The 25,490-nt window shown below is 35.7% G+C and overlaps 1 protein-coding gene across 3 annotated transcripts in view; it reads right to left on the bottom strand.

Moving 5' to 3' along the window:
* The window catches only part of IL1RAPL2 (interleukin 1 receptor accessory protein like 2), a 1,155,228-nt gene that overhangs the window by 30,075 nt on the left and 1,099,663 nt on the right, over positions 1 to 25,490 (bottom strand). For all 3 annotated transcript variants that reach the window (XM_027053379.2, XM_053201494.1, XM_053201495.1), the window contains 2 exons: positions 21,234 to 21,363; positions 1,326 to 1,471 (listed from right to left, as the gene is read on the bottom strand). In XM_027053379.2, the coding sequence (XP_026909180.1) occupies positions 1,326 to 1,471; positions 21,234 to 21,363 (276 nt within the window). The remainder of the gene's footprint in view (positions 1 to 1,325; positions 1,472 to 21,233; positions 21,364 to 25,490) is intronic.

Here is a 25,490-nt window from a genome sequence, read left to right as displayed (position 1 = left end):
CTTTATGTAGGTGGACTTATGTGGTTGCCTAGTGCACAGGAGAAGTAATTCAAGTTCTGTATAATAACAGTGAGTGTGGTATATTTTACACTACATAATTATCATTTGAGTCTCAAAGTGCCTCTACAATGTAGATATTATTATCCCTGTTTTACAGGTGAGAAAACTGAGGTTCAGGGTATTTAATCAGACAAGTTAGTCCTACTGAATCAATGGCTGAACAAGGATCTACTCAACCAGGGTTTCCTGATTTTACTTTCCATATTACACTCCTTTATACAAAAAAAATAAAATAAAATAAAAAACAACAACAACAACAACTCCCTTATTTTAAGATGGAATCAAATCCAACTGAATAAGAAATGGTACTAGAGAGATAAAAGCATTATTCTCAGAATAATGACATTTTCTTGCTTCTCCTAGAACTGCTGGTCAAGGTCAAGTATTAGGGTTGGCAGGAAAACAGAAATTCCATCTTGGTTAAAAGGTACAACTAGTGACCTTGTTGATTGAATGTGTTCTATTGCTCTATAGCCTAGACAACAAAAACATTGATTGAGAACATTTGTTCTGTTACATTTACAAAAACCTTTGCCAGATGCATACATACAGAAATATTTAGCCTTTTGCAGTAATCAAGAGTTGTGACAGAATAAGAGCCAATCTCAGAAGCTGCTCCAGCTGCTGGGATTTTTGTTCCTATATTTGCGTTTATCTCCTTTATTTATAAATTTACTTTCTTTGCCCGTTATATACAATTTCCACGCCATCCAAAAATAAAGTTAGAGAGGGGTTTCCATAAATGCCAAATTATTTTTAAAATATATGTACCTATCAAAGGCCTCTTAATACCAGGTCATATCATGACATATTATTTATAATGTTTATTATGACAATTATAAGACTATTATGATACTCTTTATTATTTCTATTTTAGTCAGGGAATAAAAAAGTGGCTTTGTTTCTCATTCAATAATAAAATCCCTAGTTTTTCATTTAAGCAATATAAGATGGTGAAATATAGAGAAAAATTTGAATGCCAATACGTATTAAATTTTATGTAATACTTATAACTAAGGTACATTTTATTTCACTGAATTTAACACATAACAATATTTCATTTTTTAAATCTATTTCCTAATGGTATAGAAGATTATAGGCATTTTATGCTACTATCCATAGCGATAGAGATATTTTTCCTTAAAAAGACAAAATGCTTAATAGAAATTTCTGCTAAATGATAAAATAAGGCCAGTAGGCATATTTAACTTCAATAGTTACTTGGTAGCTAAACAAACCATAGTAATAGTTAAAAAAATAAATACCCTTTTTACGCAGCAGAACACTGGCATGTTTCCGTCCATTTCGGTTTTCCACATGGCAGGTATAATTTGCCAGGTCAGCCTCCACGACTGAATCAAAGATGAGTGCCAACTCAACTTCTTTTTCTCCAAGATGCTCTTTGAGGAGCCTGAAATAAAGACAGTATTCTTGGTTGAACTCGTCTGATATGGGGAGAGACCAGTCATGCAAAAATTGCAGATGATTACATAGCTCACAAAGTCTCCATTGGGTATGGCAAATGTTGGCTGGGTATTATGTATGGAACCTTCAAAAAGAAAACACAATGGGACGCCTGGGTGGCTCAGTAGGTTAAACGTCTGACTTCACCTCTGGTCATGATCTCACAGTTCATGAGTCTGAGCCCCGTCAGGCTACATGCTGTCGGTCCAGAACCTGGAGCCTACTCAGATTCTGTGCCTCCTTCTCTCTCCACCCCTCTCTCTCTCTCTCTCTCTCTCTCTCTCAAAAAATGAATAAACATTAACAAAAACTAAAAAAAAAGAAAACACAAAAAGTGACTCTTGATGTGAAGATCAGATGGAAAAGGAAAGAAGTGAGGAATTCACTTAGCAAAAAGAAATATTACCATGCCAGTAGGCTTTGATAAACAAGCCAACATGATTTGTGTAGCAAAAAAGAGGAAACACTGGGCTCCACGTTCGAAGCTGAACTTATGAAAACAAATTAGATTTTTGTACCATGGCATGAAGGGAAAAAATTGATAGGTGTAGTGTTCGTGTTTGAGGTTAGTTTTGACAACAGGGGGTAAGAAAGTAAAGAAGTGAGCTTTAAAAATGGTTGCCTTATACGAAGTAAACTGAAAGTGGTTACTGGCGTTCTATCCCCGAATAACCATGAGAAGTTTGTTTTCCACTTTTCTCCTGCATTTGTGTAATACAGGCATGTGCCCTGTGCCTTAATCTGCCAATGATCCTAGCCCACTGCCATGGTCCTGCCTTTTCCAGACACTGTTTCCCTTTGTCTTTCTCCCTTCGCCCCTCACAGGAAGAACCCTGCCCTGTATGACATTTTCTCATAGTCCTGCTTTTTGCTTTCTCAAGTGAATTTGCAAAGGGCCTTGAATGGCCACGAGTAAGTGTTCTTTACAGAGCAACTGAGTTGCCAGGAACCTTTCCTAAGGAGTGTGCCTCTTGTTTCTCTGGAAAGTTATATTCTCACCAATGGTCAGCTGCCTCCTGAATGAAGTGATAGTGGGCACCCTGCTGTCTTTTCTGTCTCCTGCCTTTGACCAAAGAAAACAAGTCTACATGGTGGCAATCCTGCCCTTAAGTTCTGGGGTGAATTTCTTAAATACATGTTTTTGCAAGATAGAAAATTGGAGCACTGGAGTTAATTCTCCTTTTTGGACACTTGGTTATGAATGCAAAGACAAATGCTCTGATTTGCCAGCATTTAGCATAAAGCTGGAAAAGACAACTATGTTCAGGGAAAACCGGGTTCTACATGCAGGCCTCAAATTTACAAGCTCAAGCTGGATCCTTACAAAGTCATTAAGTCAATGTGCCTTAAATTAACTCAGCTTTAAGTTGGGAAAAATACCTACCATACTCAACTTTGTTGTGAGGGTAAAATAGGTTAAAGTAATTGAAAGAGTGAATAGCACTATACACATGCAAAGGAATGTTATTAAACATCAACATTTCATTATCAAAGGCAGATCATTTACATTTGGGCTCCTACAAAAATATTTATATTTGTACTATATTAATATATTTAAATATTTAATAATTTAATATATTTAAATATTTATATATTAATATATTAAGATATTTAAAATTCACTTGGCTTAATCTCTTCTGGTTCCCCTTTGAGAGAAAGAAGGGCTTAAAGTTTGGTTGGTGGAAGAGAGTTCCTGGAAACTAAGAGTCTCCCATACTGAAAATATGAAGCTCAGATTATATTCCAAATAGACATGCTTTTAAAATTTACCCTGTGTCTGTACCCTCCCAATGATACACATATCTGAGAGTTCATAATACTGACATTTGTAACTTGAGTAAGTCTCCTGCCCTTTAAATTTATGTACCATTGCTGAACTAGACACATGTAAGAATTGTCTTAACCACATTTTACTGATAGTCTTTCTATTAACCTTTTTCTTCCTGGTTAATGTTGTAGTTTTCCTTTCTCAACATATACCTAACCAAGGGAAAAATGGGAATTTACTGTCTTCACGATTTGTATTGAGTTTTACTTTCTCCATTTTCTCTGTGCTATGGGTTAATCTCACTACACACAATTCTTTTAGTTCTATGTCATCTGCTATGGAAGAACCCCCTTTAGTGCCAGAAACTGCTTACGCACCACAAATTAAGTTTGATTTAAAGCTTCATGTGTAGGGAAGCCACAGCCTCTGTCAGGCATGAAGCAGAAAGCTGATCCTGTCCTTTCAGACACAGTCTTTCCTTCTTCATTTCTAATGCAGTTTCCAAAAACAGATCTTCACAGGCTGCAGAAAGAATCTGAAAAATGATCCTTCGTCCATCTATTAATATATATGAGGTGTCTTAATTATCAGCCCTTGAAAATCTAGAAGTGACTTGCTTTGGGGGAATTAGTCAGTTGATGTTTATATTTACAAATCACTCAGTAAAGCAATCAATTTCCTAACAAATATTGATATATAACAGTCAACCAATGATTCTTTGTCAGTCCCCTAGTACGTGCATAGCTCTGGGCTAGACATTTAGTGTAAGATAAATATAAGCATTAAAAAACAGGTCCCTGTTCTCAGAAATCATTAAAATTTAAACAAGAGACAAGATCTACATAGTTGAAAAAAAATATGTAGACATAATGAAGTAAAGAAGAGTGGTACAGTTTATGCTTAAAATCGACTTTCAAAGAGAGAGACTATTATTGAATAAATTAGCTGGAAAAGGTTTGAGAAGAGTCTGCCTAGACAAAAGGAATAAGGGAGTGTTTTCTGGGATTGAAGATAAATTTTGCAGAATGTGTGAAAGAGAGACACTGAAGGGATTGGTTTTGGAATAGAGGATAAAAATGAAGAGATCCTGTGATATATTTCAAATAACTTCTGAAGCATTTTATTTGAAGGATTAACAGGAAAAGCAAGTTACATGTAATAGCAAACACTGGAAAAATTAGAAAATAATAATTTAGTTTACAGGAATCACCACCTTCAAAAGTTTCAGTTAGGACCTCATCTTAAAAACTAGTAAAAGTTTGGAATTTGTCACTCTTATCTTTATAATAAGAAAAAGAGCTGAAGAAAATTAAAATGAACAATTATTAGATCCAACAATGAGCTGAGGACACAGGGCAAACCCTTGCCCCCAAAACTTGAGAAAGAAGCAAATACTGAGAATCACAGTATATTGGGAGCAGAAACCAAGGAGCAAGAGCCAGTACAGGTAGAAACAAACTATAACTGATAAGTCACTGTAAGCCCACTATGGACTAGCCTGAGAGTTAAAAACTCCATGAAATGTAATCTTTGGAATACCCCACAATTTCATGAGTTTTGCTTCTGGGAACCCTACCAGAATCTCAGGGTGAAGATCACAGAAAGATCTCCCTATAATTCTGTCAGAGGATTTAATAAAAGCAATCATTCCAGAGCACTCTCTGCTTCTTAACAAAGGCCTGTCCCTAAGGGAAATTCTTTTATCAGAGCCTAAACTACTTGAATTTTACCAAACCTAGCCTATCTGAGGGAAGGGAATTGCAATACTAAACTCCAGCTACCCCCTCAAGCTTTCCTGTCTCACTTAAAAAGAGGAGAAAAGCTGAGAAGCAGTTGTGAAGGTCATATTCAAAGGCACAGGCTCCATGAAAGACTAAAACTTTATCATAAGATTATAGAATGCTTACCACCAATCAGATTCCTGTATGATAACAAGGGCTTTCAGCTGAAATAACTGCAAAGCTCAGACCCTATTTAAAAAGCAGTCTCTAGGAAAACACAAAGAAAACAGTGGAGACATAAACATGTACATTCTACGAAATTTTAGCCTCTTATACCTACAACTATAGCAAACAGTAAACACAGCCTAACAAGATAAACATAAACTCTCACACTAAAAGTCTATTTACCTCAGTTCCTTTTACCTGGTGCATAATGTGTGGCTTTCAACAACAACAAAATATTACCAAAAAATATTAAAAAGCAAAACAGAAACAAAGACAAAAAGAAAAAACACACAACAAACAACAAACAAACAAAAACCCAAACCCCAAAGAATGTAGTCTGAAGAGACAAAGTACACATCAGAACCATAATCAGATATGGCACAGATTTGGGAATGATCAGATTGGGAATGCAAGAAAACTATGTTTAATGTGTTAAGTGCTTCCATGGAACAAGCGAACAATATATATCAACAGTATTGGGCAATGTAACCAGAGAGATAGAAATTCTAAGAAAGAATCAAAAGAAAATGCTAGAAATAAAAAAACACAGTAACACTAATAGAAATAAAGAATGCCTTTCATGGGCTTATCAATAGACCAGGCACAGATGAAGAAAGAATTAGTGATCTTGAAGATATATCAGTAGAAATTCCTAAACTAAAATGTAAAAGGGGAAAAAGTCTGAAAAAATGGAACAAAATATAACTCCCAAGGGATAATTACAAAAAGAGGAAGATACATGTAATGGAAATACCAAAATTAGAAGTAAGAGAGAAGAGAACAATAGAAATATTTAAGGTATTAGAGCTGAGAATTTCCCAAAGTTAATGAAACGGTCCAAACCAAAGATTGCAGGCAGCTTAGAGAATACCAAACAGAATGAATACTAAAAAATGTACACCTTGATATATCATATTCTAACTGCAGTAAATCAAAACAAAGGGAACATCTTGAAATAATACAAAAGAAATAAAAGTACCTCTACAAGAACAAGAATAGGAAATACATCAGACTTTTTCTTTAGAAACCATGAAAGCAAGAAAAGTGGAGTGAAATATTCAAAGTGGTGAAAAATATCCCAACAACCTAAAATGCTGTATCCATATAAGTTATTTATCTAAAGTGAAGGGTAAATAGACTTTCTCAGACAAATGAAAACTGAGGGAACTTGTTTCCATTAGACCTATCTTGCAAGAAGTGTTAAAAGAAGTTCCTCAGAAAAAAATGAAAATGATATAGTTCAGAAATTTGGATCTACATAATGAAAGAAAGAGTGTTAGAGAAAGAATAAATTAAGATAAAACATTTTATTTTTCCTATTCATAATTTACCAAACATGTAACAGTTTGTTTTAAATAATAATAGCAATAATAGTAGTTATAAGAAGAAAAGTTATGAGGACCTAATGTATAGCACTGAGACTACAGTTAATAATATGGTATTATATATGCGAAAGTTGCTGAGAGTAGATCTTAGGCATTCTCACCACATTTAAAAAAAGATTTATTTATGTTAACTGTGCTAGCTGATGGATGTGTTAATTATCTTGATCTTGGTAATCATTCTACAATGTATATGTATATAAAATAATCACATTATATACTTTATATACAAGTATATTTGTGAATCACTTTTCAATAAAGTTAAGTTATAAATGTGCAAAATAATAGCATCAATGTATTTGGTGATTATAGTTTATGGATAATTGAAATTTATGACTATTATAAGGTACCTGCACTACATGTGAAGCAGTATAGTATTATTTGAAAGTGAACTTAGATTAGTTGTAAATGTTATTGCAAACTGTAGGCCTAACACTAAATTTTCTAAAAGTACAATTGATATGCTAACAGAGAAGACAAAATAAAAGCACATAAAATTCTCAATTAAAACCAGAGAAGCCACAAAAAGGAAATTAAGAAAACAATCCCATTTACAATGGCAAGAAAAGTAATAAAATGCTAAGGAATAAATTTAGCCAAAGAGGTGAATGATGTGTAAAGTGAAAATTATACAATGTTGATGAAGGAAATTAAAGAAAACACAGATAAATGGAAAGACATCCTGTATTCAGATTGGAAGAATTAATATTGTTAAAATGTCTACACCATCCAAAGTGATCTATAGATTCAGTGTAACCCATATCAAAATCCCAATGCCATTTTTTTACAGAAATAGAAAAAAATCTTAAAATATATGGAATCACAAAATACCCCGAATAGCCAAAACAATCTTGAACAAGAAGAGCAAAGCTGGAGGGATCATACTTCCTGATTTCAAATTACATCAAAAAGCTACAATAATCAAAACAGTATGGCTCTAGTATAAAAACAGACATATAGACAAATAGAACAGTATGAAGAATCCACAAATCCACAATCTACAGTCAACAGATTTTCAAAAAGCATGTCAAAAATACACAATGGGGGAAAGTATAGTCTCTTCAATAAGTACTATTGGGAAAACTGTATATCCACATACAGAATACAATTGGATCCTTACCTGGCATCATATATAAAAATCCACCCAAAAAGGATTAAGTACTTAAGCATAAGACCTGAAACCATAAAACTACTAAAGAAACCATAGGGTAAAACTTTTTGACATTGATCTAGGCAATGATTTTTTGTGTATTATACCAAAAGCATAGGCAAGAGAAGCAAAACAAATAACTAAAACAAAAAAGAAAGACAAGTGGGATTATATCAAACTAAAAGGCTTCTAAAAGAGCATATGGTCTCACTTATATGTGAAATCTAAAAAAAGAAAGAAACACAAGTTCATAGATACAGAGACTAAATTGGTGGAGAGGCAGGAGGTTGGGGGGGGGAGGACAAAATGAGTGAAGGGAATCAAAAGGTACAAATTTCCAATTACAAAATAGATAAGTTGATGGGGATGTAATGCACAGCATGGCAACTATAGTTAATAATAAGAAAAAAAAATTCTATAACTATGTATGGTGACAAATGTAACTAGACTTATTGTGGTGATCATTTTGCAATATATACAAATACAAAATCATTATGTTGTGCACCTGAAACTAATGTTGTATGTCAATTATATTTCTATCAAAAAAGAGAGTGGATGTAATTTAGGGAATAGGAGAAAATATTTGCAATCCATATATCTGATAAGGGGTTAAAATCCAAAACATATAAGGAACTCTTACAACTCAATATTAAAACAAAACAAAACAAACACATAACCTTATTAAAAATGGACAAATGACCTGAATAGATATTTCTTCAAAGAAGACATATAAATGGCCAATGGGTAGTGCTTGTTAAATGGGAAATCAAATCAAAATCACAATGAGTTATCATCTCCCACCTGTTAAAATGGCTATTATCAGAGAAACAAAAGATGAAAATTGTTGGCCATGATGTGGATAAAAGGGAACTCTGTACATTGTTAGTTGGAATATTAACTGGTGCAGCCACTATGGACAACAATCCAGAGATTCCTCAAAATATTAAAAATAGGGGCGCCTGGTGGCTCAGTTGGTTAAATGTCCGACTTTGGCTCAGGTCATGATCTTGCAGTTCATGGGTTCAAGCCCCATGTCAGGCTCTGTGCTGAGAGCTCAGAGCCTGGATCCTGCTTCAGATTCTGTGTCTCCCTCTCTCTCTGCCCCTCTCTTGCTCACACTCTGTCTCTGTCTCTCTCTCTTTCAAAAATAAATAAACATTAAAAAAATAGAACTACCATACAATCCAGAAATCCCACTTCTGAGTATATATGTAAAGGAAATGAAATCAGGATCTCAAATAGGTATTTTCACTCTCATGTTCATTTCAGCATTATTCATAATAGCCTAGATATGAAAACAACCTGTGCCCATCAATGGATGAATAGTCAGAAAAATGTGGTTCATACATACAATAGAATATTATTCAATCTTAAAAAAGAAGCCAACGTTGGGGCACCTGGGCGACTCTGTCCGTTAAGCATGTGACTTGGCTCAGATCATGATCTCACTATTCATGAGTTTGAGCCCTGAATCAAGCTCCACACTGACAGTGTGGTTCCTGCTGGGGAATCTCTTTCTCTGCCCCTCCCCGACGTGTGCACCTGCTCTCTCTCTCTCTGTCTCTCTCAAAATAAACAATAAATAAATAAAGAAAGAAATAAATAGCAAACCTTGCCATTTGCAACAACATAAAAGAACCTGAACAATACTTTGCTAAGTAAAATAAATCAAAAAATGAAATATACTGTATGATATGATACAATTTCTATGTGGAACCTAAAAATGCCAAACTCATAGTAGCAGAATAGAATGGTGGTTACCAGAAGGTGGAGGGTGGAAGAAATGGGGAGATGCTGGTCATCCAGTTATAAAATGAATAAGTCCTAGAGACTTAATGTACAGCATGATGACTATATTTAGTAATAAGGGTACTGTATACTTGAAATTTGCTAGGAGTGTAATTCTCAAATGTTTTCACCATACACACAAAAACATGGTAACCATGTATGGTGGTGGTTAATTAGTTTGATTGTGGCTTAGCTTGATTTACAATGTAAACATATACCAAAACCTTATGTTGTATACTTTAAATATACACAATCAGGATTTTTATATTTATACCTCAACAAAACTGGATTTTTTAAAAATATAGCATGAAATAAAGGGTAGAGATTGATTCCCTCCAAAATAAAAGAAAAGAAAATGTCTAATTCCAATTTCCATTCATCCTAAATGGTCCTTTAAACCAAAGTGAGCCCTCCTGTGGTGTATAGATATCTTGCACCGTCTCTAGGTTATCATTATGAGTATGAGTAATCATTGTTCAGAAGTGATGATTGAAGATATCAAGAATAGAAGTATGTTTAAAAAAACTCTTAGGGGTGCCTGGATGGCTCAGTTGGTTAAGCGTCAGACTCTTGATTTCAGCTCAGGTCATGATCTCACTGTTTGTGAGTTTGAACCCACATTGGGCTTTGTGCTGAGAGTGTAGAGTCTGCTTGGGATTCTCTCTCTCCCTCTGTCTGCCCCTTCCACACTCACTGTGTCTCTCTCTCAAAATAAATAAAATTAAAAAATAAAAAGTAAATAAAAATAAAATGAAGCTGCTGGGAAGCAGCTTCAGTTAAAAAAATCTCAAACAAAATCTTTATTTTAGTGTTATTTTTTAAGTTTATTTACTTATTTTGAGAGACAGAGAATGCATGGGAGGCGCACAGGGAGACAGGGAGAGAGAGGGAGAATCCCAAGCAGACTCTGCACTGTCATCAGGGAGCCTGATGCAGGGCTCGAACTCATGAACTGTGAGATCACAAACAGCCAAAATCAGGAGTTGAATGTTTAACCGACAGAGCCACCCAGGTGCCCCCTTTTAGTGTCATTTTTAGGGCCTATTAAAGCCTTATTAGTCATAGACCAGGATCCAGTCTATAATCTGAAAAAAAAATCAGATTTATTGACTGAATGCACTGAAGGTGGGACACTCCAGAGTAATTGTGGATCATTCCTTGACTGAAGGTAGGAAGAAAGCATTTTTATAATGTTTGGATTTTCACTGAAGATTCTGAGGAGAGTCTAGGCAAGCCCTGATAAATTCTGGATAGGTTGGGATTTTTAAGGTAGCATTGGGAGAAGAGAGGATTGACTAGGGTTTGACAGCTGTCATGAGGCAAGTCTTAGCAATTGGGTATGCCCAGTAACATATGAAAATAGCAAAGTAGGTCTGGGGCATCACTGGTAAGAAATCAGTAGCCATTCAAAGGAGGTGGGGGTCGTTATGGCATTTTACAACTGCTGCATGACCTTGGGGAAAACAGGGTTTTCTGTTAACTTTGCAGCTGGTTTTATCTGTCTTTCCTCCCAGGATGATTAATAGCAGGGCTGCTTATTCTCCACCCAGACTGATTTTTACTCTTTCAGTCCCACGCAGATTTTGACTCTACATCCCAAATGTGCACTACAACAAAGCATTCTGGGAAACTGAGGATTCTTTCTAGTTGTATTTTGATGAATTCAGGTCTAGCTCCACTGGTACTGTGAATGAACTACCCTGGCTCCATTGGTACTGTGCATGGATAGATCTTCCTCAGTCTCTAAACCAATTTTTTTTTATTCTGTAAAATAAACTGATACTATTTATCTCAGATGGTTATCATGAAAATCCCAATGTGGTTTAGGATTCCAAAATGCTTTTGCAATCTACTGTGTCTTATAAAAACATGAATAGGAATTATTATTCCTATTATTATTGTTTTTTCAAAATAATTACAGGTGCTTATTAATATAAGACATTATATGTGAGATTGGGCATCTATAGTCTGTTCATTAAATGAAGATATTTAAGAAGTATGTCTTAGGTAAGCTTTAAATATTGTAGGGATTGGTCAAGGCTAAGATCCACTGTGGAACTAGAACTGTGAGTAGTAGAGTCATCACTCTAAAATTTATCCTTCAGATATGTGGCAATTCAGATTGTCCCTAGGTAAAAACTATGCTGATTATAAAGTTAACTTTTCCATTGAAGCCTGCTCATGATTTACAAAATCTACATTCACACATAGGTCATAAGATTTGAAACTTATTTAGATCAAAGGCAAAGTGATTGATCAGTGTTCCTTCTTCCAGGGAGATAAGCTGAGAATGGGGGAAAAGAAGAAGTGTGTGAGTGTGTGTGTGTGTGTGTGTGTGTGTGTGTGTGTGTGTGTGTTAGCTCAATTTGAGGAGGGCCAGAGCAGGTGGGGTGCTTCAAGGCACTGAAAAAGTGTAGTCGGAAGTTGCCAAAACAGAGCACATCATTTTGCCTTGGGCTGTCTGAGACTTCAATAGTTTCCTCTATATTTTGGGGCAAACTATATATTCACATCTCTATATTTTTTAATTGATTAGTTAGGAAAAGGCTATTTGGGGTCTTTAATATAGACTACTTTATATCAAGAATAAAATCTTTTCATAGCTGTATCACATTGCCCTCTTTGTTAAGAGCATTTTACTCATTCAAGGAGAGGATGTTAAGGTAAAGAGATGAGAACAGAAAGCCAGAAAGTGGTGGAAGTAGGAGTGAAGAAACCAAAACTAAAAATACACAAAGCCCATATTCAACTTATAGTTTTTCACTAATTGAAAGTAAATAAAATTATTTGCATTTTAAGAAGCTTGTTTGGAAAACCTTAAGATGAATTGAATATGTTTTTCAGCTCAAGAATTATAAAAGATTTGGTAAACTGTTTTATGGTATTGCCTAAGGGGTAAAAAAGTTAGATATTGATGGGAAGATATGTAAAGTGAGAATTATAATGAAAAATTACTCTCTATTGGGGCAAAGCAATTGCATTGAAATTCGTTCAGTCTCCTTTGACAATCAGATGCAATTCACAAACCTGTAGGCAAGCTTAGAGACTATTGTTGTTGTTTAATAGGAGGAGTTCAATTTCTCTGATATTTTTTATTAGCACTGTGGAGTACATACCTCACTAGAAAATTCCTTTATTTTTTATAATTCTCAAGCCTCTGGTAAGATTAATTAAAAGGTAATTCTATAATGACATGGAACTGGATTGGCCTTTTTGAATGCTTACACCCAAAGACTACCACTCTTTTTCATGACTCTTATGTCACTTTGCAAATTCTTCCCGTTAAATTTTAACAGAGGGACAAATATTAGGATGTCCTTTCCTAATGACAGTTTCCACTGGGTCTCCTCCCAATAATTATTTCACTTCTCTGAATAGACATGGTAGAGCTTATAGGAATCAGCTTGTTGCAATGACTTTAAAATGGTAGATAAAAATAACCAAACTTGCACAAATGCAGCTCATGCTACTGCACATACCAAATTCCTTCAACATCCCTACAGATGACATCTTCTGGGGTCACTGGAAAATTTGGGATGCAGTTTAAGGGATAGGCTGGAAGTTGTGAATGGATATTATATTTGGGTTCAGATTTCCTTAGAGTTCAGTCTCTTACCAACATCAGAGAAGTGGGAGGGCTATTCCAATTTCTGCTAAAGGAGAATCTGTATGCTCATATTGGAGTCTGAGGTACTTTGGCAATAGGTTGCAAGTCAGGAGGTGCAAGGAGTCACTGTGGTCAAAGTAACCCAGAGAGAGAAAAAAAAGTAACCCACAGAGCAAATAAATGATAACTCCAAAATCCTCCTCAGGATTTGGTCAAATATGCTAGTCAAGCTCCAGGGGAACTGTGCACTTACTGCAGTCTGAAGACATTATTTCATCAAACTTTTGGTGAATATCCAAGCTTTATCCCTAGGTAGATTTTTTCAAAGTTCTCTATTCCTCAGGGGCAATACTAAGAGAGAAAAAGTTGCAACACATACTTCTAGGATCAAGCTGCTGCCCAGGAAATTGAGAACCTAGGCAGTGTGGCCAGTCCTCCTGCCAGATACAGTGCCTCTGTGGTAGACTCTCCATAAATCAACTGCTTGAGAGCAATTTATTTACTCCCCACTTCTTAGATCTATGGGGCAGTGTACTTCTGATATGCATCCACAACATAAGAGCTATGATTCAATTAAAATATGAAGCAAATACAGTAACCTGAGGGAGAGCCATGCATCGAGAAGGAAATTTTGTTTCCAGAAATGCTTTCAAGAGGAAACCTCAACTTAACATCTTCAGCATTCTACCATCAGAACTGTTCTCTTTGGAGAAAATGTGTGCTATGGGCTATGAAAGAATGCAGATCTTCTCTTAGTTGAATTAATGGCATGATTAACATTTTTTAAAAAATGAAACTACCAGATTCGTTCCATCTGCCATACTGTATAAAAATCTTGTATGCTTTCATTCAAGGACATTGGCTTTGGAAGCTAGAAGAGAGAATCTAGTAATTAACTCCTGTGTTAGTATAAATAGCCGTATCCTAAAGGAATTCCTGCACCCACACAAGCTCTCAAATAGATCAAGATTACATAATTAATATTACAAAATGGCTGACTGTGTGTTTATGTTGGCTAGGAATCCCTGCCTCTTTGTTTGCACTTCTCTAAGGTGTTTCTAGTTTGCCAGTAGGGTTTTGTAAAAATTTCACAACAAATCTCATGTTACTTGCCTCCACTGCAAATATACGTATGCACCCTTTTTTATACGGAGGGTTGGGGAAAGTGGAGGAAGAAGATGTAACAAGAGCAAATAAATAATGACATTTTTCAAGTCCTGAAAGGTTGACTTCCTATAGTACTATCTGGTTGGTTCATTTGCACCTAATAAAGTGGCTTGGACTAGACCGAAATGTTTCATATATGTATGCTTTGTCATTCACCATTTTAATCATTTGCTGCTAGAGACCAGCAGCAGTGCCTAACTTTTCTTTTTTAAAATGGTATAACCACATGGCAGATTTTAAAAAGTTAAATGATCCTGGAGAAAAAAAATAGAATAATAGGTAAAAACTAATGAAATTTGAATAAAATGTGGATTTCAGTTAATGATAATACATCAATTTTGGTTCATTAATTGTAATAAATGTACCATAATAACTTAAGGTATTAGTAACAGGGAAAACTGGACATAGGGTATGTAGAAAATCTCTGTACTATCTACTATGGACTTAATGTTTATACCCCACCCAAAACAAACATTCATACCTTTAAATTCTAATTTTTAATGTGATGGTATTGGGGGTGGGGATTTTGGCAGATGATTAGGTTATGAGGGAGAACCCCTAAAGGATAGGATTAGTGCCTTTACAAAAGAGACTGCAGAGAGTTTTCTCATCTTTTCCATCATGTGAACACATGTGAGGGTGTAGTGAGACAACGATCTATGAATGAGGAAGTAAACCCTCATCAGGCATTAAATCTGCTGGTGCCTTGATCTTGAACTTTCTGTCTCTAGAACCATGAGAAATAAATATTTGTTGCTTAACCATTTAGTCTGTTGAATTTTTGTTAAAGCAGACCAAGTAGACTAAGACCGTATATTCAAAATTTTTCTGTAAATCTATAATTATGATAAAAATTGTTTTTAAAACAAAGCTAAAAAATGAACTAGAAAAGGTAAATGTACACCCACTATATAATTCAGCCACTCCATGTCTCACTATTTATTCAAGAAAAAAAGAAATATATGGGCATGCAAAAATGCATATGTGAATGTTCATAGCGGTTCTATGTGTAATAGTCCCTAAACTGGAAACAACCCAAATATCCATCAACAAGTAACCAGTTTATATCCATGTAATGGAATACTACTTGGCAATAAAAAAAATGAATTATTGCTACATTTAATAAGATGGATGAATTTCAAAATAATTGTGTTAACTGAAATAATCCAGACCAAAAAAAAAGCGCATACTACATTATTTCATTTATATAAAATTCTAGAAAATACAAACTGATTCATAGTGATACAACAGTGTTGTGGAAGTAGGGCAGGAGGCAGGGATTACAAAAGAGAAATTTGTGGGCAATTTATATGTTCATTATCTTAATTATGGTGATAATTTCATAGATGTATACATATATCAATCAATCAGCACTTATAGATTGTATACTTTAAATTGTGTGCTGTTTATTGTATGCCAATTATACCCCCATTAAATCTATTTATTTAGAAAAACCCAGTCATTCATGCAGAGAGAAAGAGAGATAATTATCTTATGTTCATATATAACTACTACCCTGATCATAAAACATAGCTCTGAGCTTTTTGGTAGTGGAAATTTTGCTAATATGTACCATTGTACCTATGACTTGTCCTTTGGGGATCAGTTTTTTTTTTTTTTTTGAAAAATGAAGAGTAACCCTTACAATCCTTTACAGGCAAATATATTGAGAAAAATTCTAAATATGTATCTTCTAAAATAATTTAAAAGAAACTCAGTTGCATTAATTTCATAAACCTTAACTTAGTGTTAGTAATTAAGCTAATAAAGTGTTAGTAATTAGGAAACTTAAACTTTAAATGGGAGTTAATAGTCTGACTTCAGCTCAGGTCATGATCTCATGGTTTGTGAGTTCGAGCCCCGTGTCAGGCTCTGTGCTGACACCTCAGAGCCTGGAGCCTGCTTCAGATTCTGTGTCCCCCTCTCTCTCTGCCCTTCCCTTGCTCACGCTCTGTCTCTCTCTCTCTCTTAAAAATAAATAAACATTAAAAAAATTAAAAGTAGTATATTGATTATTTTTTGTGAACATCTATTATGTGCCAGGCATTCAACTGGAAGTTTTTTTAAAACAACTTTATTGAGATATAATTTACATACCATACAATTCATCCATCTAAAATGTACAATTAACTGTTTCTTAGTATATTCACAAATATGTGCAACCATTGCCACAGTTTTGTAACATTTTCATCACCTCAAAAAGAAGCTTCAGGCTGTTTAATGGGCACAGGGTTTTGTTTTGTGGTAATGAAAATTTTCTGGAACTAGATAGTGGTTATTGTTGCACAATCATGAATGTACTAAATGTCACTAACTTGTACACTTTAAAATAGTGCATTTTATGTTATATTGTATCCACCTCACTAAACAATATATCACCGATACACGTTAGGTATTTAACCCTATACCTCCATTCCTCCAGCCCTAAGCAACCACTAATTTTCTTTCTGGCTTTATAGATACGCCTATTCTAGACATATTATATTGTAGTTTTTTCCCACTGTCTTCTTTCACTGAGTATGGTTTCAAGGTTCATCCATGTTGCAGTGTATGTCAGTACTTTATTCATTCCTTTTAATGGCTGAATAATATTTCATTGTATGAACATACTACATTTTATTTATCCATTCATCAGTTGATAAAAATTTAGGTTGTTTCCACATTTGTCTATTATGAATAATGCTACAGTGAACATTTGTGTACAAGTTTTTGTGTAGATATATGTTTTCATTTTTCTTCATTATATACCTACAAGGGGAATTGCTAATAATTATATGTTTAATGATTGGAGGAACTTCCAGAGTGTTATCCAAAGTGGCTGTGCCATCTTACATTCCTACCAGTAATGTATGAGGATTCCAATTTCTCCACATCCTAGGCAACACATCTTATAATCTTTTCAATTATAGCCAGCCTGGTGAGTATAAAGTGTTGTCAGGGGTTTTGATTTGAATTTCCCTGATGAATGACTAATTCAGACACCTTTCATGCAATTTTTTCCTCGAAATATTCCCATTTAATCAATATTTTGCATAGGCTCTCAGGGGATTCAGAGATCCTCAAAGTTATGATCCTCTAGAGTGGAACTGTTGGGTGGACACATGAAGAGAAGCTGTCATAATAGCTATAATAAATTATATTTAATCATAGAAAATAATATAAAGTGTACTTGTTTCTTTCACACTGCTACATATTCGATAAAAAAAAGTGAAAGAATGCACTGCACTGAAATATTGGATTGGCTTCCACTACAAGATTCTTAATGGGAGTAGAGGTGGAAGGGTCCCAACTCCTATTGGAATGAAAAATGTACATTGTATATCACCATTTCTGAAATTAAAGGACAATCTCATAGACTGAGTAAGAAAAATTACCTATCCCTTATATATACAAAAGATGTCATATCAAATAGGATTAGAAAACCAAAAAAAAAAAAAGATGTCTATCTACCAGGGAGCTATCTGTAAGAAAAAAAAATTACCTATCCCTTATTCATACAAATGACATTTTTTCCCATTTATTAAAATTTTTATTGTCAAAGATACCATTTTTCAAAGATACAATATTTTAATGATAATTTTCTCTTCTTCAAGGTAATTGTTTTGAGTGCCATCAAATACAGATACTGCAACCTTTATTTTTCTATTTTTTTTACAGATACTGAAATTTCCTTTTATTATTTTTTTTAGTTTGGTCATTTTTTAATCCACTCTGGCAAACTCTATATCTATTTTATATATTGACATCATTCACATTCAATGTAATTATTGATATGTTGGGCTTATGTCTGCCATTTTATTTATTTATTTTATTTTTTTATTACTTTTAATTTAACAGTATTTTTTATTTTTTAAAATTTACATCCAAGTTTGTTAGCATATAGTGAAACAATGATTTCAGGAGTAGATTCCTTAGTGTCCCTTACCCATTTAGCCCATCCCCCATCCCACAACCCCTCCCGTAACCCACAGTTTGTTCTCCATATTTATGAGTCTCTTCTGTTTTGTCCCCCTCCCTGTTTTTATATTATTTTTGTTTCCCTTTCCCTTATGTTCATCTGTTTTGTCTCTTAAAGTCCTCATATGAGTGAAGTCATATGATTTTTATCTTTCTCTAACTAATTTCATTTAGCATAATACCCTCCAATTCCATCCACATAATTTCAAATGGCAAGGTTACATTCTTTTTGATTGCCGAGTAATACTCTATTGTGTATATATACCACATCTTCTTTATCCATTCATCCATCAATGGACATTTGGGCTCTTTCCATACTTTGGTAATTGTTCATTAGTGCTGCCATAAACATGGGGGTGCGTGTGTCCCTTCGAAACAGCACACCTGTATCCCTTGGATAAATACCTTTCTCTGTATGGCTTCTTTCACTTAGCATAACCCTCTCCAGTTCCATCCATGTTGCTACAAAAGGCCATATTTCATTCTTTCTCATTGCCACATAGTATTCCATTGTGTATATAAACCACAATTTCTTTATCCATGCCTCAGTAGATGGACATTTAGGCTCTTTCCATAATTTGGCTATTGTTGAGAGTGCTTCTACAAACATTGGGGTACAAGTGCCCCTATGCATCAGCACTCCTGTATCCCTTGGGTAAGTTCTTAGCAGTACAATTGCTGGGTCATAGGGTAGTTCTATTTTTAGTTTTTTGAGCAACCTCCATACTGTTTTCCAGAGTGGCTGCACCACCTTGCATTCCCACCAACAATGCAAAAGAAATCCTCTTTCTCCACATCCTTGCCAACATCTGTTGTTGCCTGAGTTATTAATATTAGCCACTCTGACAGGTGTGAGGTGGTATCTCAGTGGTTTCATCTGTATTTCCCTGATGATGACTGATGTTGAGCATTTTCTCATGTGTCGGTTGGCCATCTGGATGTCTTCTTTGGAGAAGTGTCTATTCATGTCTTTTGCCCATTTCTTCACTGGATTATTTGTTTTTTGGGTGTTGAGTTTGATAAGTTCTTTATAGGTTTTGGACACTAACCCTTTATCTGATATGTCATTTGCAAATATTTTCTCCCATTCTGTTGGTTGCCTTTTAGTTTTACTGATTGTTTCCTTCACTGTGCAGAAGCTTTTTATTTTGATGAGGTCCCAGTAGTTCATTTTTGCTTTTGTTTCCCTTGCCTCCAGAGATGTGTTGAGTAAGCAGTTGCTGTGGGCAAGATCAAAGAGGTTTTTGCCTGTTTTCTCCTCAAGGATTTTGATGGCTTCCTGTCTTACATTTAGGTCTTTCGTCCATTTTGAGTTTATTTTTGTGTATGGTGTAAGAAAGTGGTCCAGATTCATTCTTCTGCATGTTGCTGTCCAGTTTTCCCAGCACCACTTGCTGAAGAGACTGTAGAAGGATCATACCTTGAGATCATAAAAGCCATATACGAACAACCCAACGGTAATGTCATCCTCAATCGGGAAAAACAGAGCTTTCCCCCTAAGGTCAGGAACAAGACAGGGATGTCCACTCTCGCCACTGTTATTCAACATAGTATTGGAAGTCTTAGCCTCTGCAATAAGACAACACAAAGAAATAAAAGGCATCCAGATTGGCCAGGAGGAGATCAAATTTTCACTCTTCGCAGATGACATGATATTCTATATGGGAAACCCGAAAGATTCCACCAAAAACCTGCTAGAATTGATTCATGAATTCAGTTGTAGGATATGAAATCAATGCACAGAAATCGATTGCATTCCTATACACCAACAATGAAGCGACAAAGAGAGAAATCAAGGAATTGATCCCATTTACAGTTGTACCCAAAACCATAAGATACCTAGGAATAAATCTAACCAGAGATGAAAATTCTATACGCTGAAAACTATAGAAAGCTTATGAAAGAAATTGAAGAAGACACAAAAAAAATGGAAAAAGTTTCCATGCTCCTGGATAAGAACAACAATATTTTTAAAATGTCAACACTAACCAAAGCAATCTACATATTCAATGCAATCCCTATCAAAATAACACCAGCATGCTTCACAGAGCTAGAACAAATAATCCTTAAATTTGTATGGAACCAGAAAAGACCCCGAATAGCCAAAGCAATCTTGAAAAAGAAAACCAAAGTAGGAGGCATCACAATCCCAGACTTCAATCTCTACTACAAAGCTGTAATCATCAAGACAGTATGGTACTGGCACAGGAACAGACACTCAGATCAATGGAACAGAATAGAGAACCCAGAAATGGACCCACAAACGTATGGCCAACTAATCTTTGACAAAGCAGGAAAGGATATCCAATGGAATAAAGACAAATGACCTTATATTAAATATGATTAGAAAACCAATAGAATACATTTCTATGTACCAGGAAGGTATCTGGACAGTTTTTGTAACAGGTGGTATCTGTCTAGGGAGGTGCTAAACTGACAGTCACTTTTAGGATGAGCAGTGGGTACTGGGAAAAATAAATACTATTCAACAAGAGCCATCACACTTATTTTGGTGAGTAGTAGCTTACTACTGTCACTGTAGCTTTACTTTTATGACCTATGAAAGTTGTCTGTTCCTAGGGAGTAAATAAATGAGCATTTTCCCAGTAGTCTGAGGAGTCACCTACAAAGTTTGGATATTTGGTATGGCTGGATGGAGTAACAGTGGCCTAAGATTTTGAAACTCAAAGGAATTTGCTTAAGCAGATTTGAGGGGGTCATTACACTCCATGGTATATTCTTAGAACCTGAGAAAACTTCCTTATATTCGAAGCTTACACATTTGCGTTTCTTAGGGCAGTCAGCCTCACTCTACCATTTCAGCTTTTAGAAAATGGAATGGTTTGGAGTTGCAATTAAAATCCCAAGCAGAAGCTCTTCTAAGATGTTCCATTGATTAACTGCAAAGAAAGCAAAGAAAAAATAAGCAATTCAAGTACTGTACCTTATTTCACCCTCTCTAATGTGACCTGCCAGTTCTTCAATAAACTTCTCCCCTTTCATCCAGTAGATCATTGGTCCAGACTCTCCACTGAATCCAAAGAATGCTTTGCAAGGGATGTTCAGAGGCTTACCTGGGAATGACAGAGAAAAGGAATTGAACAAACGGCTCCTGGTTATCATTAGGAGACAGAAAAGGACTGTTTAATATCCACAGGAAAGCTCAGAGGTGACCCATTTTCAACTCTTCTTCCAATCATTTTATCACTGGAAGATGGCAGCGTAGGAGGATGCTGGGCTCACCTCGCGTCCTGCTGATGACTTAGATTCCACCCACACCTACCTAAATAACCCAGAAAACTGCCAGAAGACTAGCAGAACGGAGTCTCTGGAGCCAAGCGCAGATGAGAGGCCCACGGAAGAGGGTAGGAAGGGCGGAGAGGCGGTGCGCGCTGCACGGACTGGCAGGAGGCAGCCGGGGTGGAGGCCCACCGGCCAATCAGAGCCCCCGAGTCTGGCTGGCAAAAGCGGAGGGGCCGGAGGGAGTGTGTTCCGACAGCAAGCAGGACTTGACATCTGGAAGGTTATAAGTTAACGGCTCTGCTCGGAGAATGGGAGGGCTGGAGGACAAGGGGAGGAGAGTTGTTGAGCCCCGGACGACAGAGCTCAGCTTGGCGGGGAACAAAGGCACTCGCCAGCGCCATCTCCCTCGCCCAAACCCCAGCCAAAATCCCAAAGGGAACCAGTTCCTGCCAGGGAACTTGCTTGCTCCACGCAAACACCCAATGCTGTGCTTCTGCGGATCATCCCTCTGGCGGGTCTGACTCCCTCCCGGTGCCACAGGGCCCCTCGTGAAGTGGATCTCCAAAGGAAAAGTGAGCTGAGCCTGTCCCTCCCGCCCCTGTGCACCTTGCCAATCCACCCCAGCTCATACGCCAGATCTGCAGCACCACAAGCCTGGCAGTGTGCAAGTAGCCCAGATGGGCCATGCCACCCCACAGTGAATCCCGCCCCAAGGAGAGGGGAAGAGAAGGCACACACCAGTCTGACTGTGGCCCCAGCGGTGGGCTGGGGGCAGAAATGAGGTTTTTATTGTGGACCCGGCCACCAACGCAAGTTATTCAAGACAGCACAGGGGAAGTGCCCCGCAGTCCCCCACCACCCCAGGGACTATCCAAAATGATGAAATGGAAGAATTCCCCTCAGAAAAACATCCAGGAAATAACAACAGCTAACGAACTGATCAAAAATGATTTTAACAATATAACAGAAAGTGAATTTAGAATAATAGTCATAAAATTAATCGCTGGGCTTGAAAACAGTATAAAGGACAGCAGAGAATCTCTTGCTACAGAGATCAAGGGACTAAGGAACAGCCAGGAGGAGCTAAACAATGCTATCAATGAACTGCAAAATAAAATGGAGATGACCACGGCTTGGATTGAAGAGGCAGAGGAGAGAATAGGTGAACTAGAAGATAAAATTATGGAAAAGAAGAAGCTGAGAAAAAGAGAGATAAAAAATCCAGGAGTATGAGGGGAAAATTAGAGAACTAAGTGATGCACTAAAGAGAAATAATACACGCATAACTGGTATTCCAGAGGAGGAAGAGAGAGGGAAAGGTGCTGAAGGTATACTTGAAGAAATCATAGCTGAGAACTTCCCTGAACTGGGGAAGGAAAAAGGCATTGAAATCCAAGAGGCACAAAAACTCCCTTCAGACGTACTTGAACCGATCTTCTGCACGACATATCATAGTGAAACTGGCAAAATACAAGGATGAAAATTCTGAAAGCAGCTAGGGATAAACACGCTCTAACATATAAAGGGAGACCTATAAGACTAGTGATGGATCTATCTACTGAAACTTGGCAGGCCAGAAAGGAATGGCAGGAGATCTTCAATGTGATGAACAGAAAAAATATGCAGCCGAGGATCCTTTATCCAGCAAGTCTGTCATTTAGAATAGAAGGAGAGATAAAGGTCTTCCCAAACAAACAAAAAATGAAGGAATTTGTCACCACAAAACCAGCCCTACAAGAGATCCTAAAGGGGACCCTGTGAGACAAAGTACCAGTCATTTTATCACTGTACATGAGAAAAAATTTAAATAATCACAAGGACTTCTGGGAAATTTCAAAATTAAGATATTATCAAAAATGAAAAAGTAAATAAAGTTAATCAGTTTTTAGAGTGGCTTATTTTTACTGCCTCCTTACCAGGAACTAATAAAGAGAAATCAAATGGAAAGAACTGTCCTTTACTTTTCTTTTTTAAGAGTATTAATTATTGCTTACTTGGACTTGCCTTTGAAGTTAACATTAATCAAAAGTATAAGTTAATTTTTATTGATGAGAAAGCATACAATAGGCTACCCACTATTAAGATTGCAAAGGGAAAGTTTGTTTATTCTGATGATTGTCTATTCTAAGAAGAATTGGATGATGCAAATCAGAGAGAGAATTTTTTAGTTCAAAACTGTTTATAAAAAGTACATGCAGGGAAAACAGTCTCAACATGTCTTTTATATTCTTGGAGTTTGCTCATAGTATTTAAATAATTCTAGGCAATACTGCAGCATTTTTTATTATTCATCTTTGTGATTATAGCTAAAAACTTTGTTTTAATTGTAAATTTATCATCAATATATAGCAATTATTTTCTGCTGGCATTGATTGTATTTTCTTCTTGCAAAGTAGGTTAATAAGGGAAGAATGGTATAAAGAGCACAGTCTAGACATTTCTGAAAAAGGAACCCCCCAATTCATTAAACGTAATGTAGCATATCATTTTCTCCATAGTATGCAATTTTTGTCATCGTTGAAGAACCAGATAATTTCAAAAATATTTTTCTTTGTAGAGTGGATTTGTTCCCATAATTACTCTGAGATGTAGACAAATTCACCATTCTATTCTTAAATTGATCTGAAACTTTCATGTTCTAAGAATCATTACTTTCTGGGACTCTTTCTATTTAATAACCATAATTAGCACATGGTTTTCTTTGAGGACCATTTTCATAAAGAAACAATTTTAATGGGAGTTAAGTTCTATATTAAGACAAAGTAGAAATTAAAAGAACCTCATAGACATGTAGATCCTGGATAATAGGCAGAGCTTAAATATAATAAGTAACTTGTATATTGATCTTTCTATAGTGCAAATTTATTATCTCAGCAAAATAACATATTGTGGACTTTTGGGATCATTCAATTATTGTCAAAACTTTTGGTATCAATAGTCTGTCTTGTATGTCTAACACAAATATGAAACAAGGTTATTAATTGTTGCTTTGAACATGTGCTCTGTGATATAAGCTTATGTAGAAATGAAAGATATAGCCTTGTATGGTGGAAAGTGCACAGGAGATTTGGATCCTGGTTTCGGATACAGCATGAAAAAGCAGATTATCTGGCTCTGGGCAGATTACCTAACACTTTATAAACTAACTGTTACACATGTAATAAGGATGGTGATATTTGGGAAGCTAAAGTAAGCCAGTGTTTACAAAAGTACTTGGTAAATTCAAAAGTGCCATCCAAATTTAGCATGGTGGTGTTTTCCTTCCGAGGCTTGGTCTTTCAAGAAATTAAATTGAAGCATAATCTGATATGGATACTGGGATAGATAAGTGTTAATTCTGGCTTTGTCAATTTCATATCCTTTTTAAATTTATGAACCCAGTGTGATAATAGCCTTCTCTTATCAATGCACTATAAATATTTCCTGTATTCTAAAGTAGGTATGATTTATCCAAGCAGGTCCTGTGTTCTCTAAACCTGAACACAGTGTCTTTTCTATGCCTTACTGCTCTTGATTCCCATGAAATTGAAGCTATTAAGGGACATCAAACCAGATGACAGAAAATCCAGAGACTATGATAAACATTATTATAAATAATCCCAGTTGTGAAAACTACCAGTATATATATATATATATATATATATATATATATATACACACACACACACACATATATATACACATATATATATGTATACACACACACACATATATATATACACACACACATATATATACATACACACACACACATATATATATATACACACACACATATATATATATACACATATATATGTATATATATGTGTGTGTGTGTGTATATATATATATATATATACACATATATACATATACACACACACACATACATACACATACATACATACGTATAAATTCTGGTTGTCATTCTTTTGGGCTATGTTGAAGAATATATCAAATAAAATACCTTATAGTA

This window comes from Acinonyx jubatus, chromosome X, assembly GCF_027475565.1.
Source record: "Acinonyx jubatus isolate Ajub_Pintada_27869175 chromosome X, VMU_Ajub_asm_v1.0, whole genome shotgun sequence".
Lineage (NCBI taxonomy): Eukaryota > Metazoa > Chordata > Mammalia > Carnivora > Felidae > Acinonyx > Acinonyx jubatus.
This window is presented reverse-complemented; position numbering and strand designations above follow the sequence as displayed.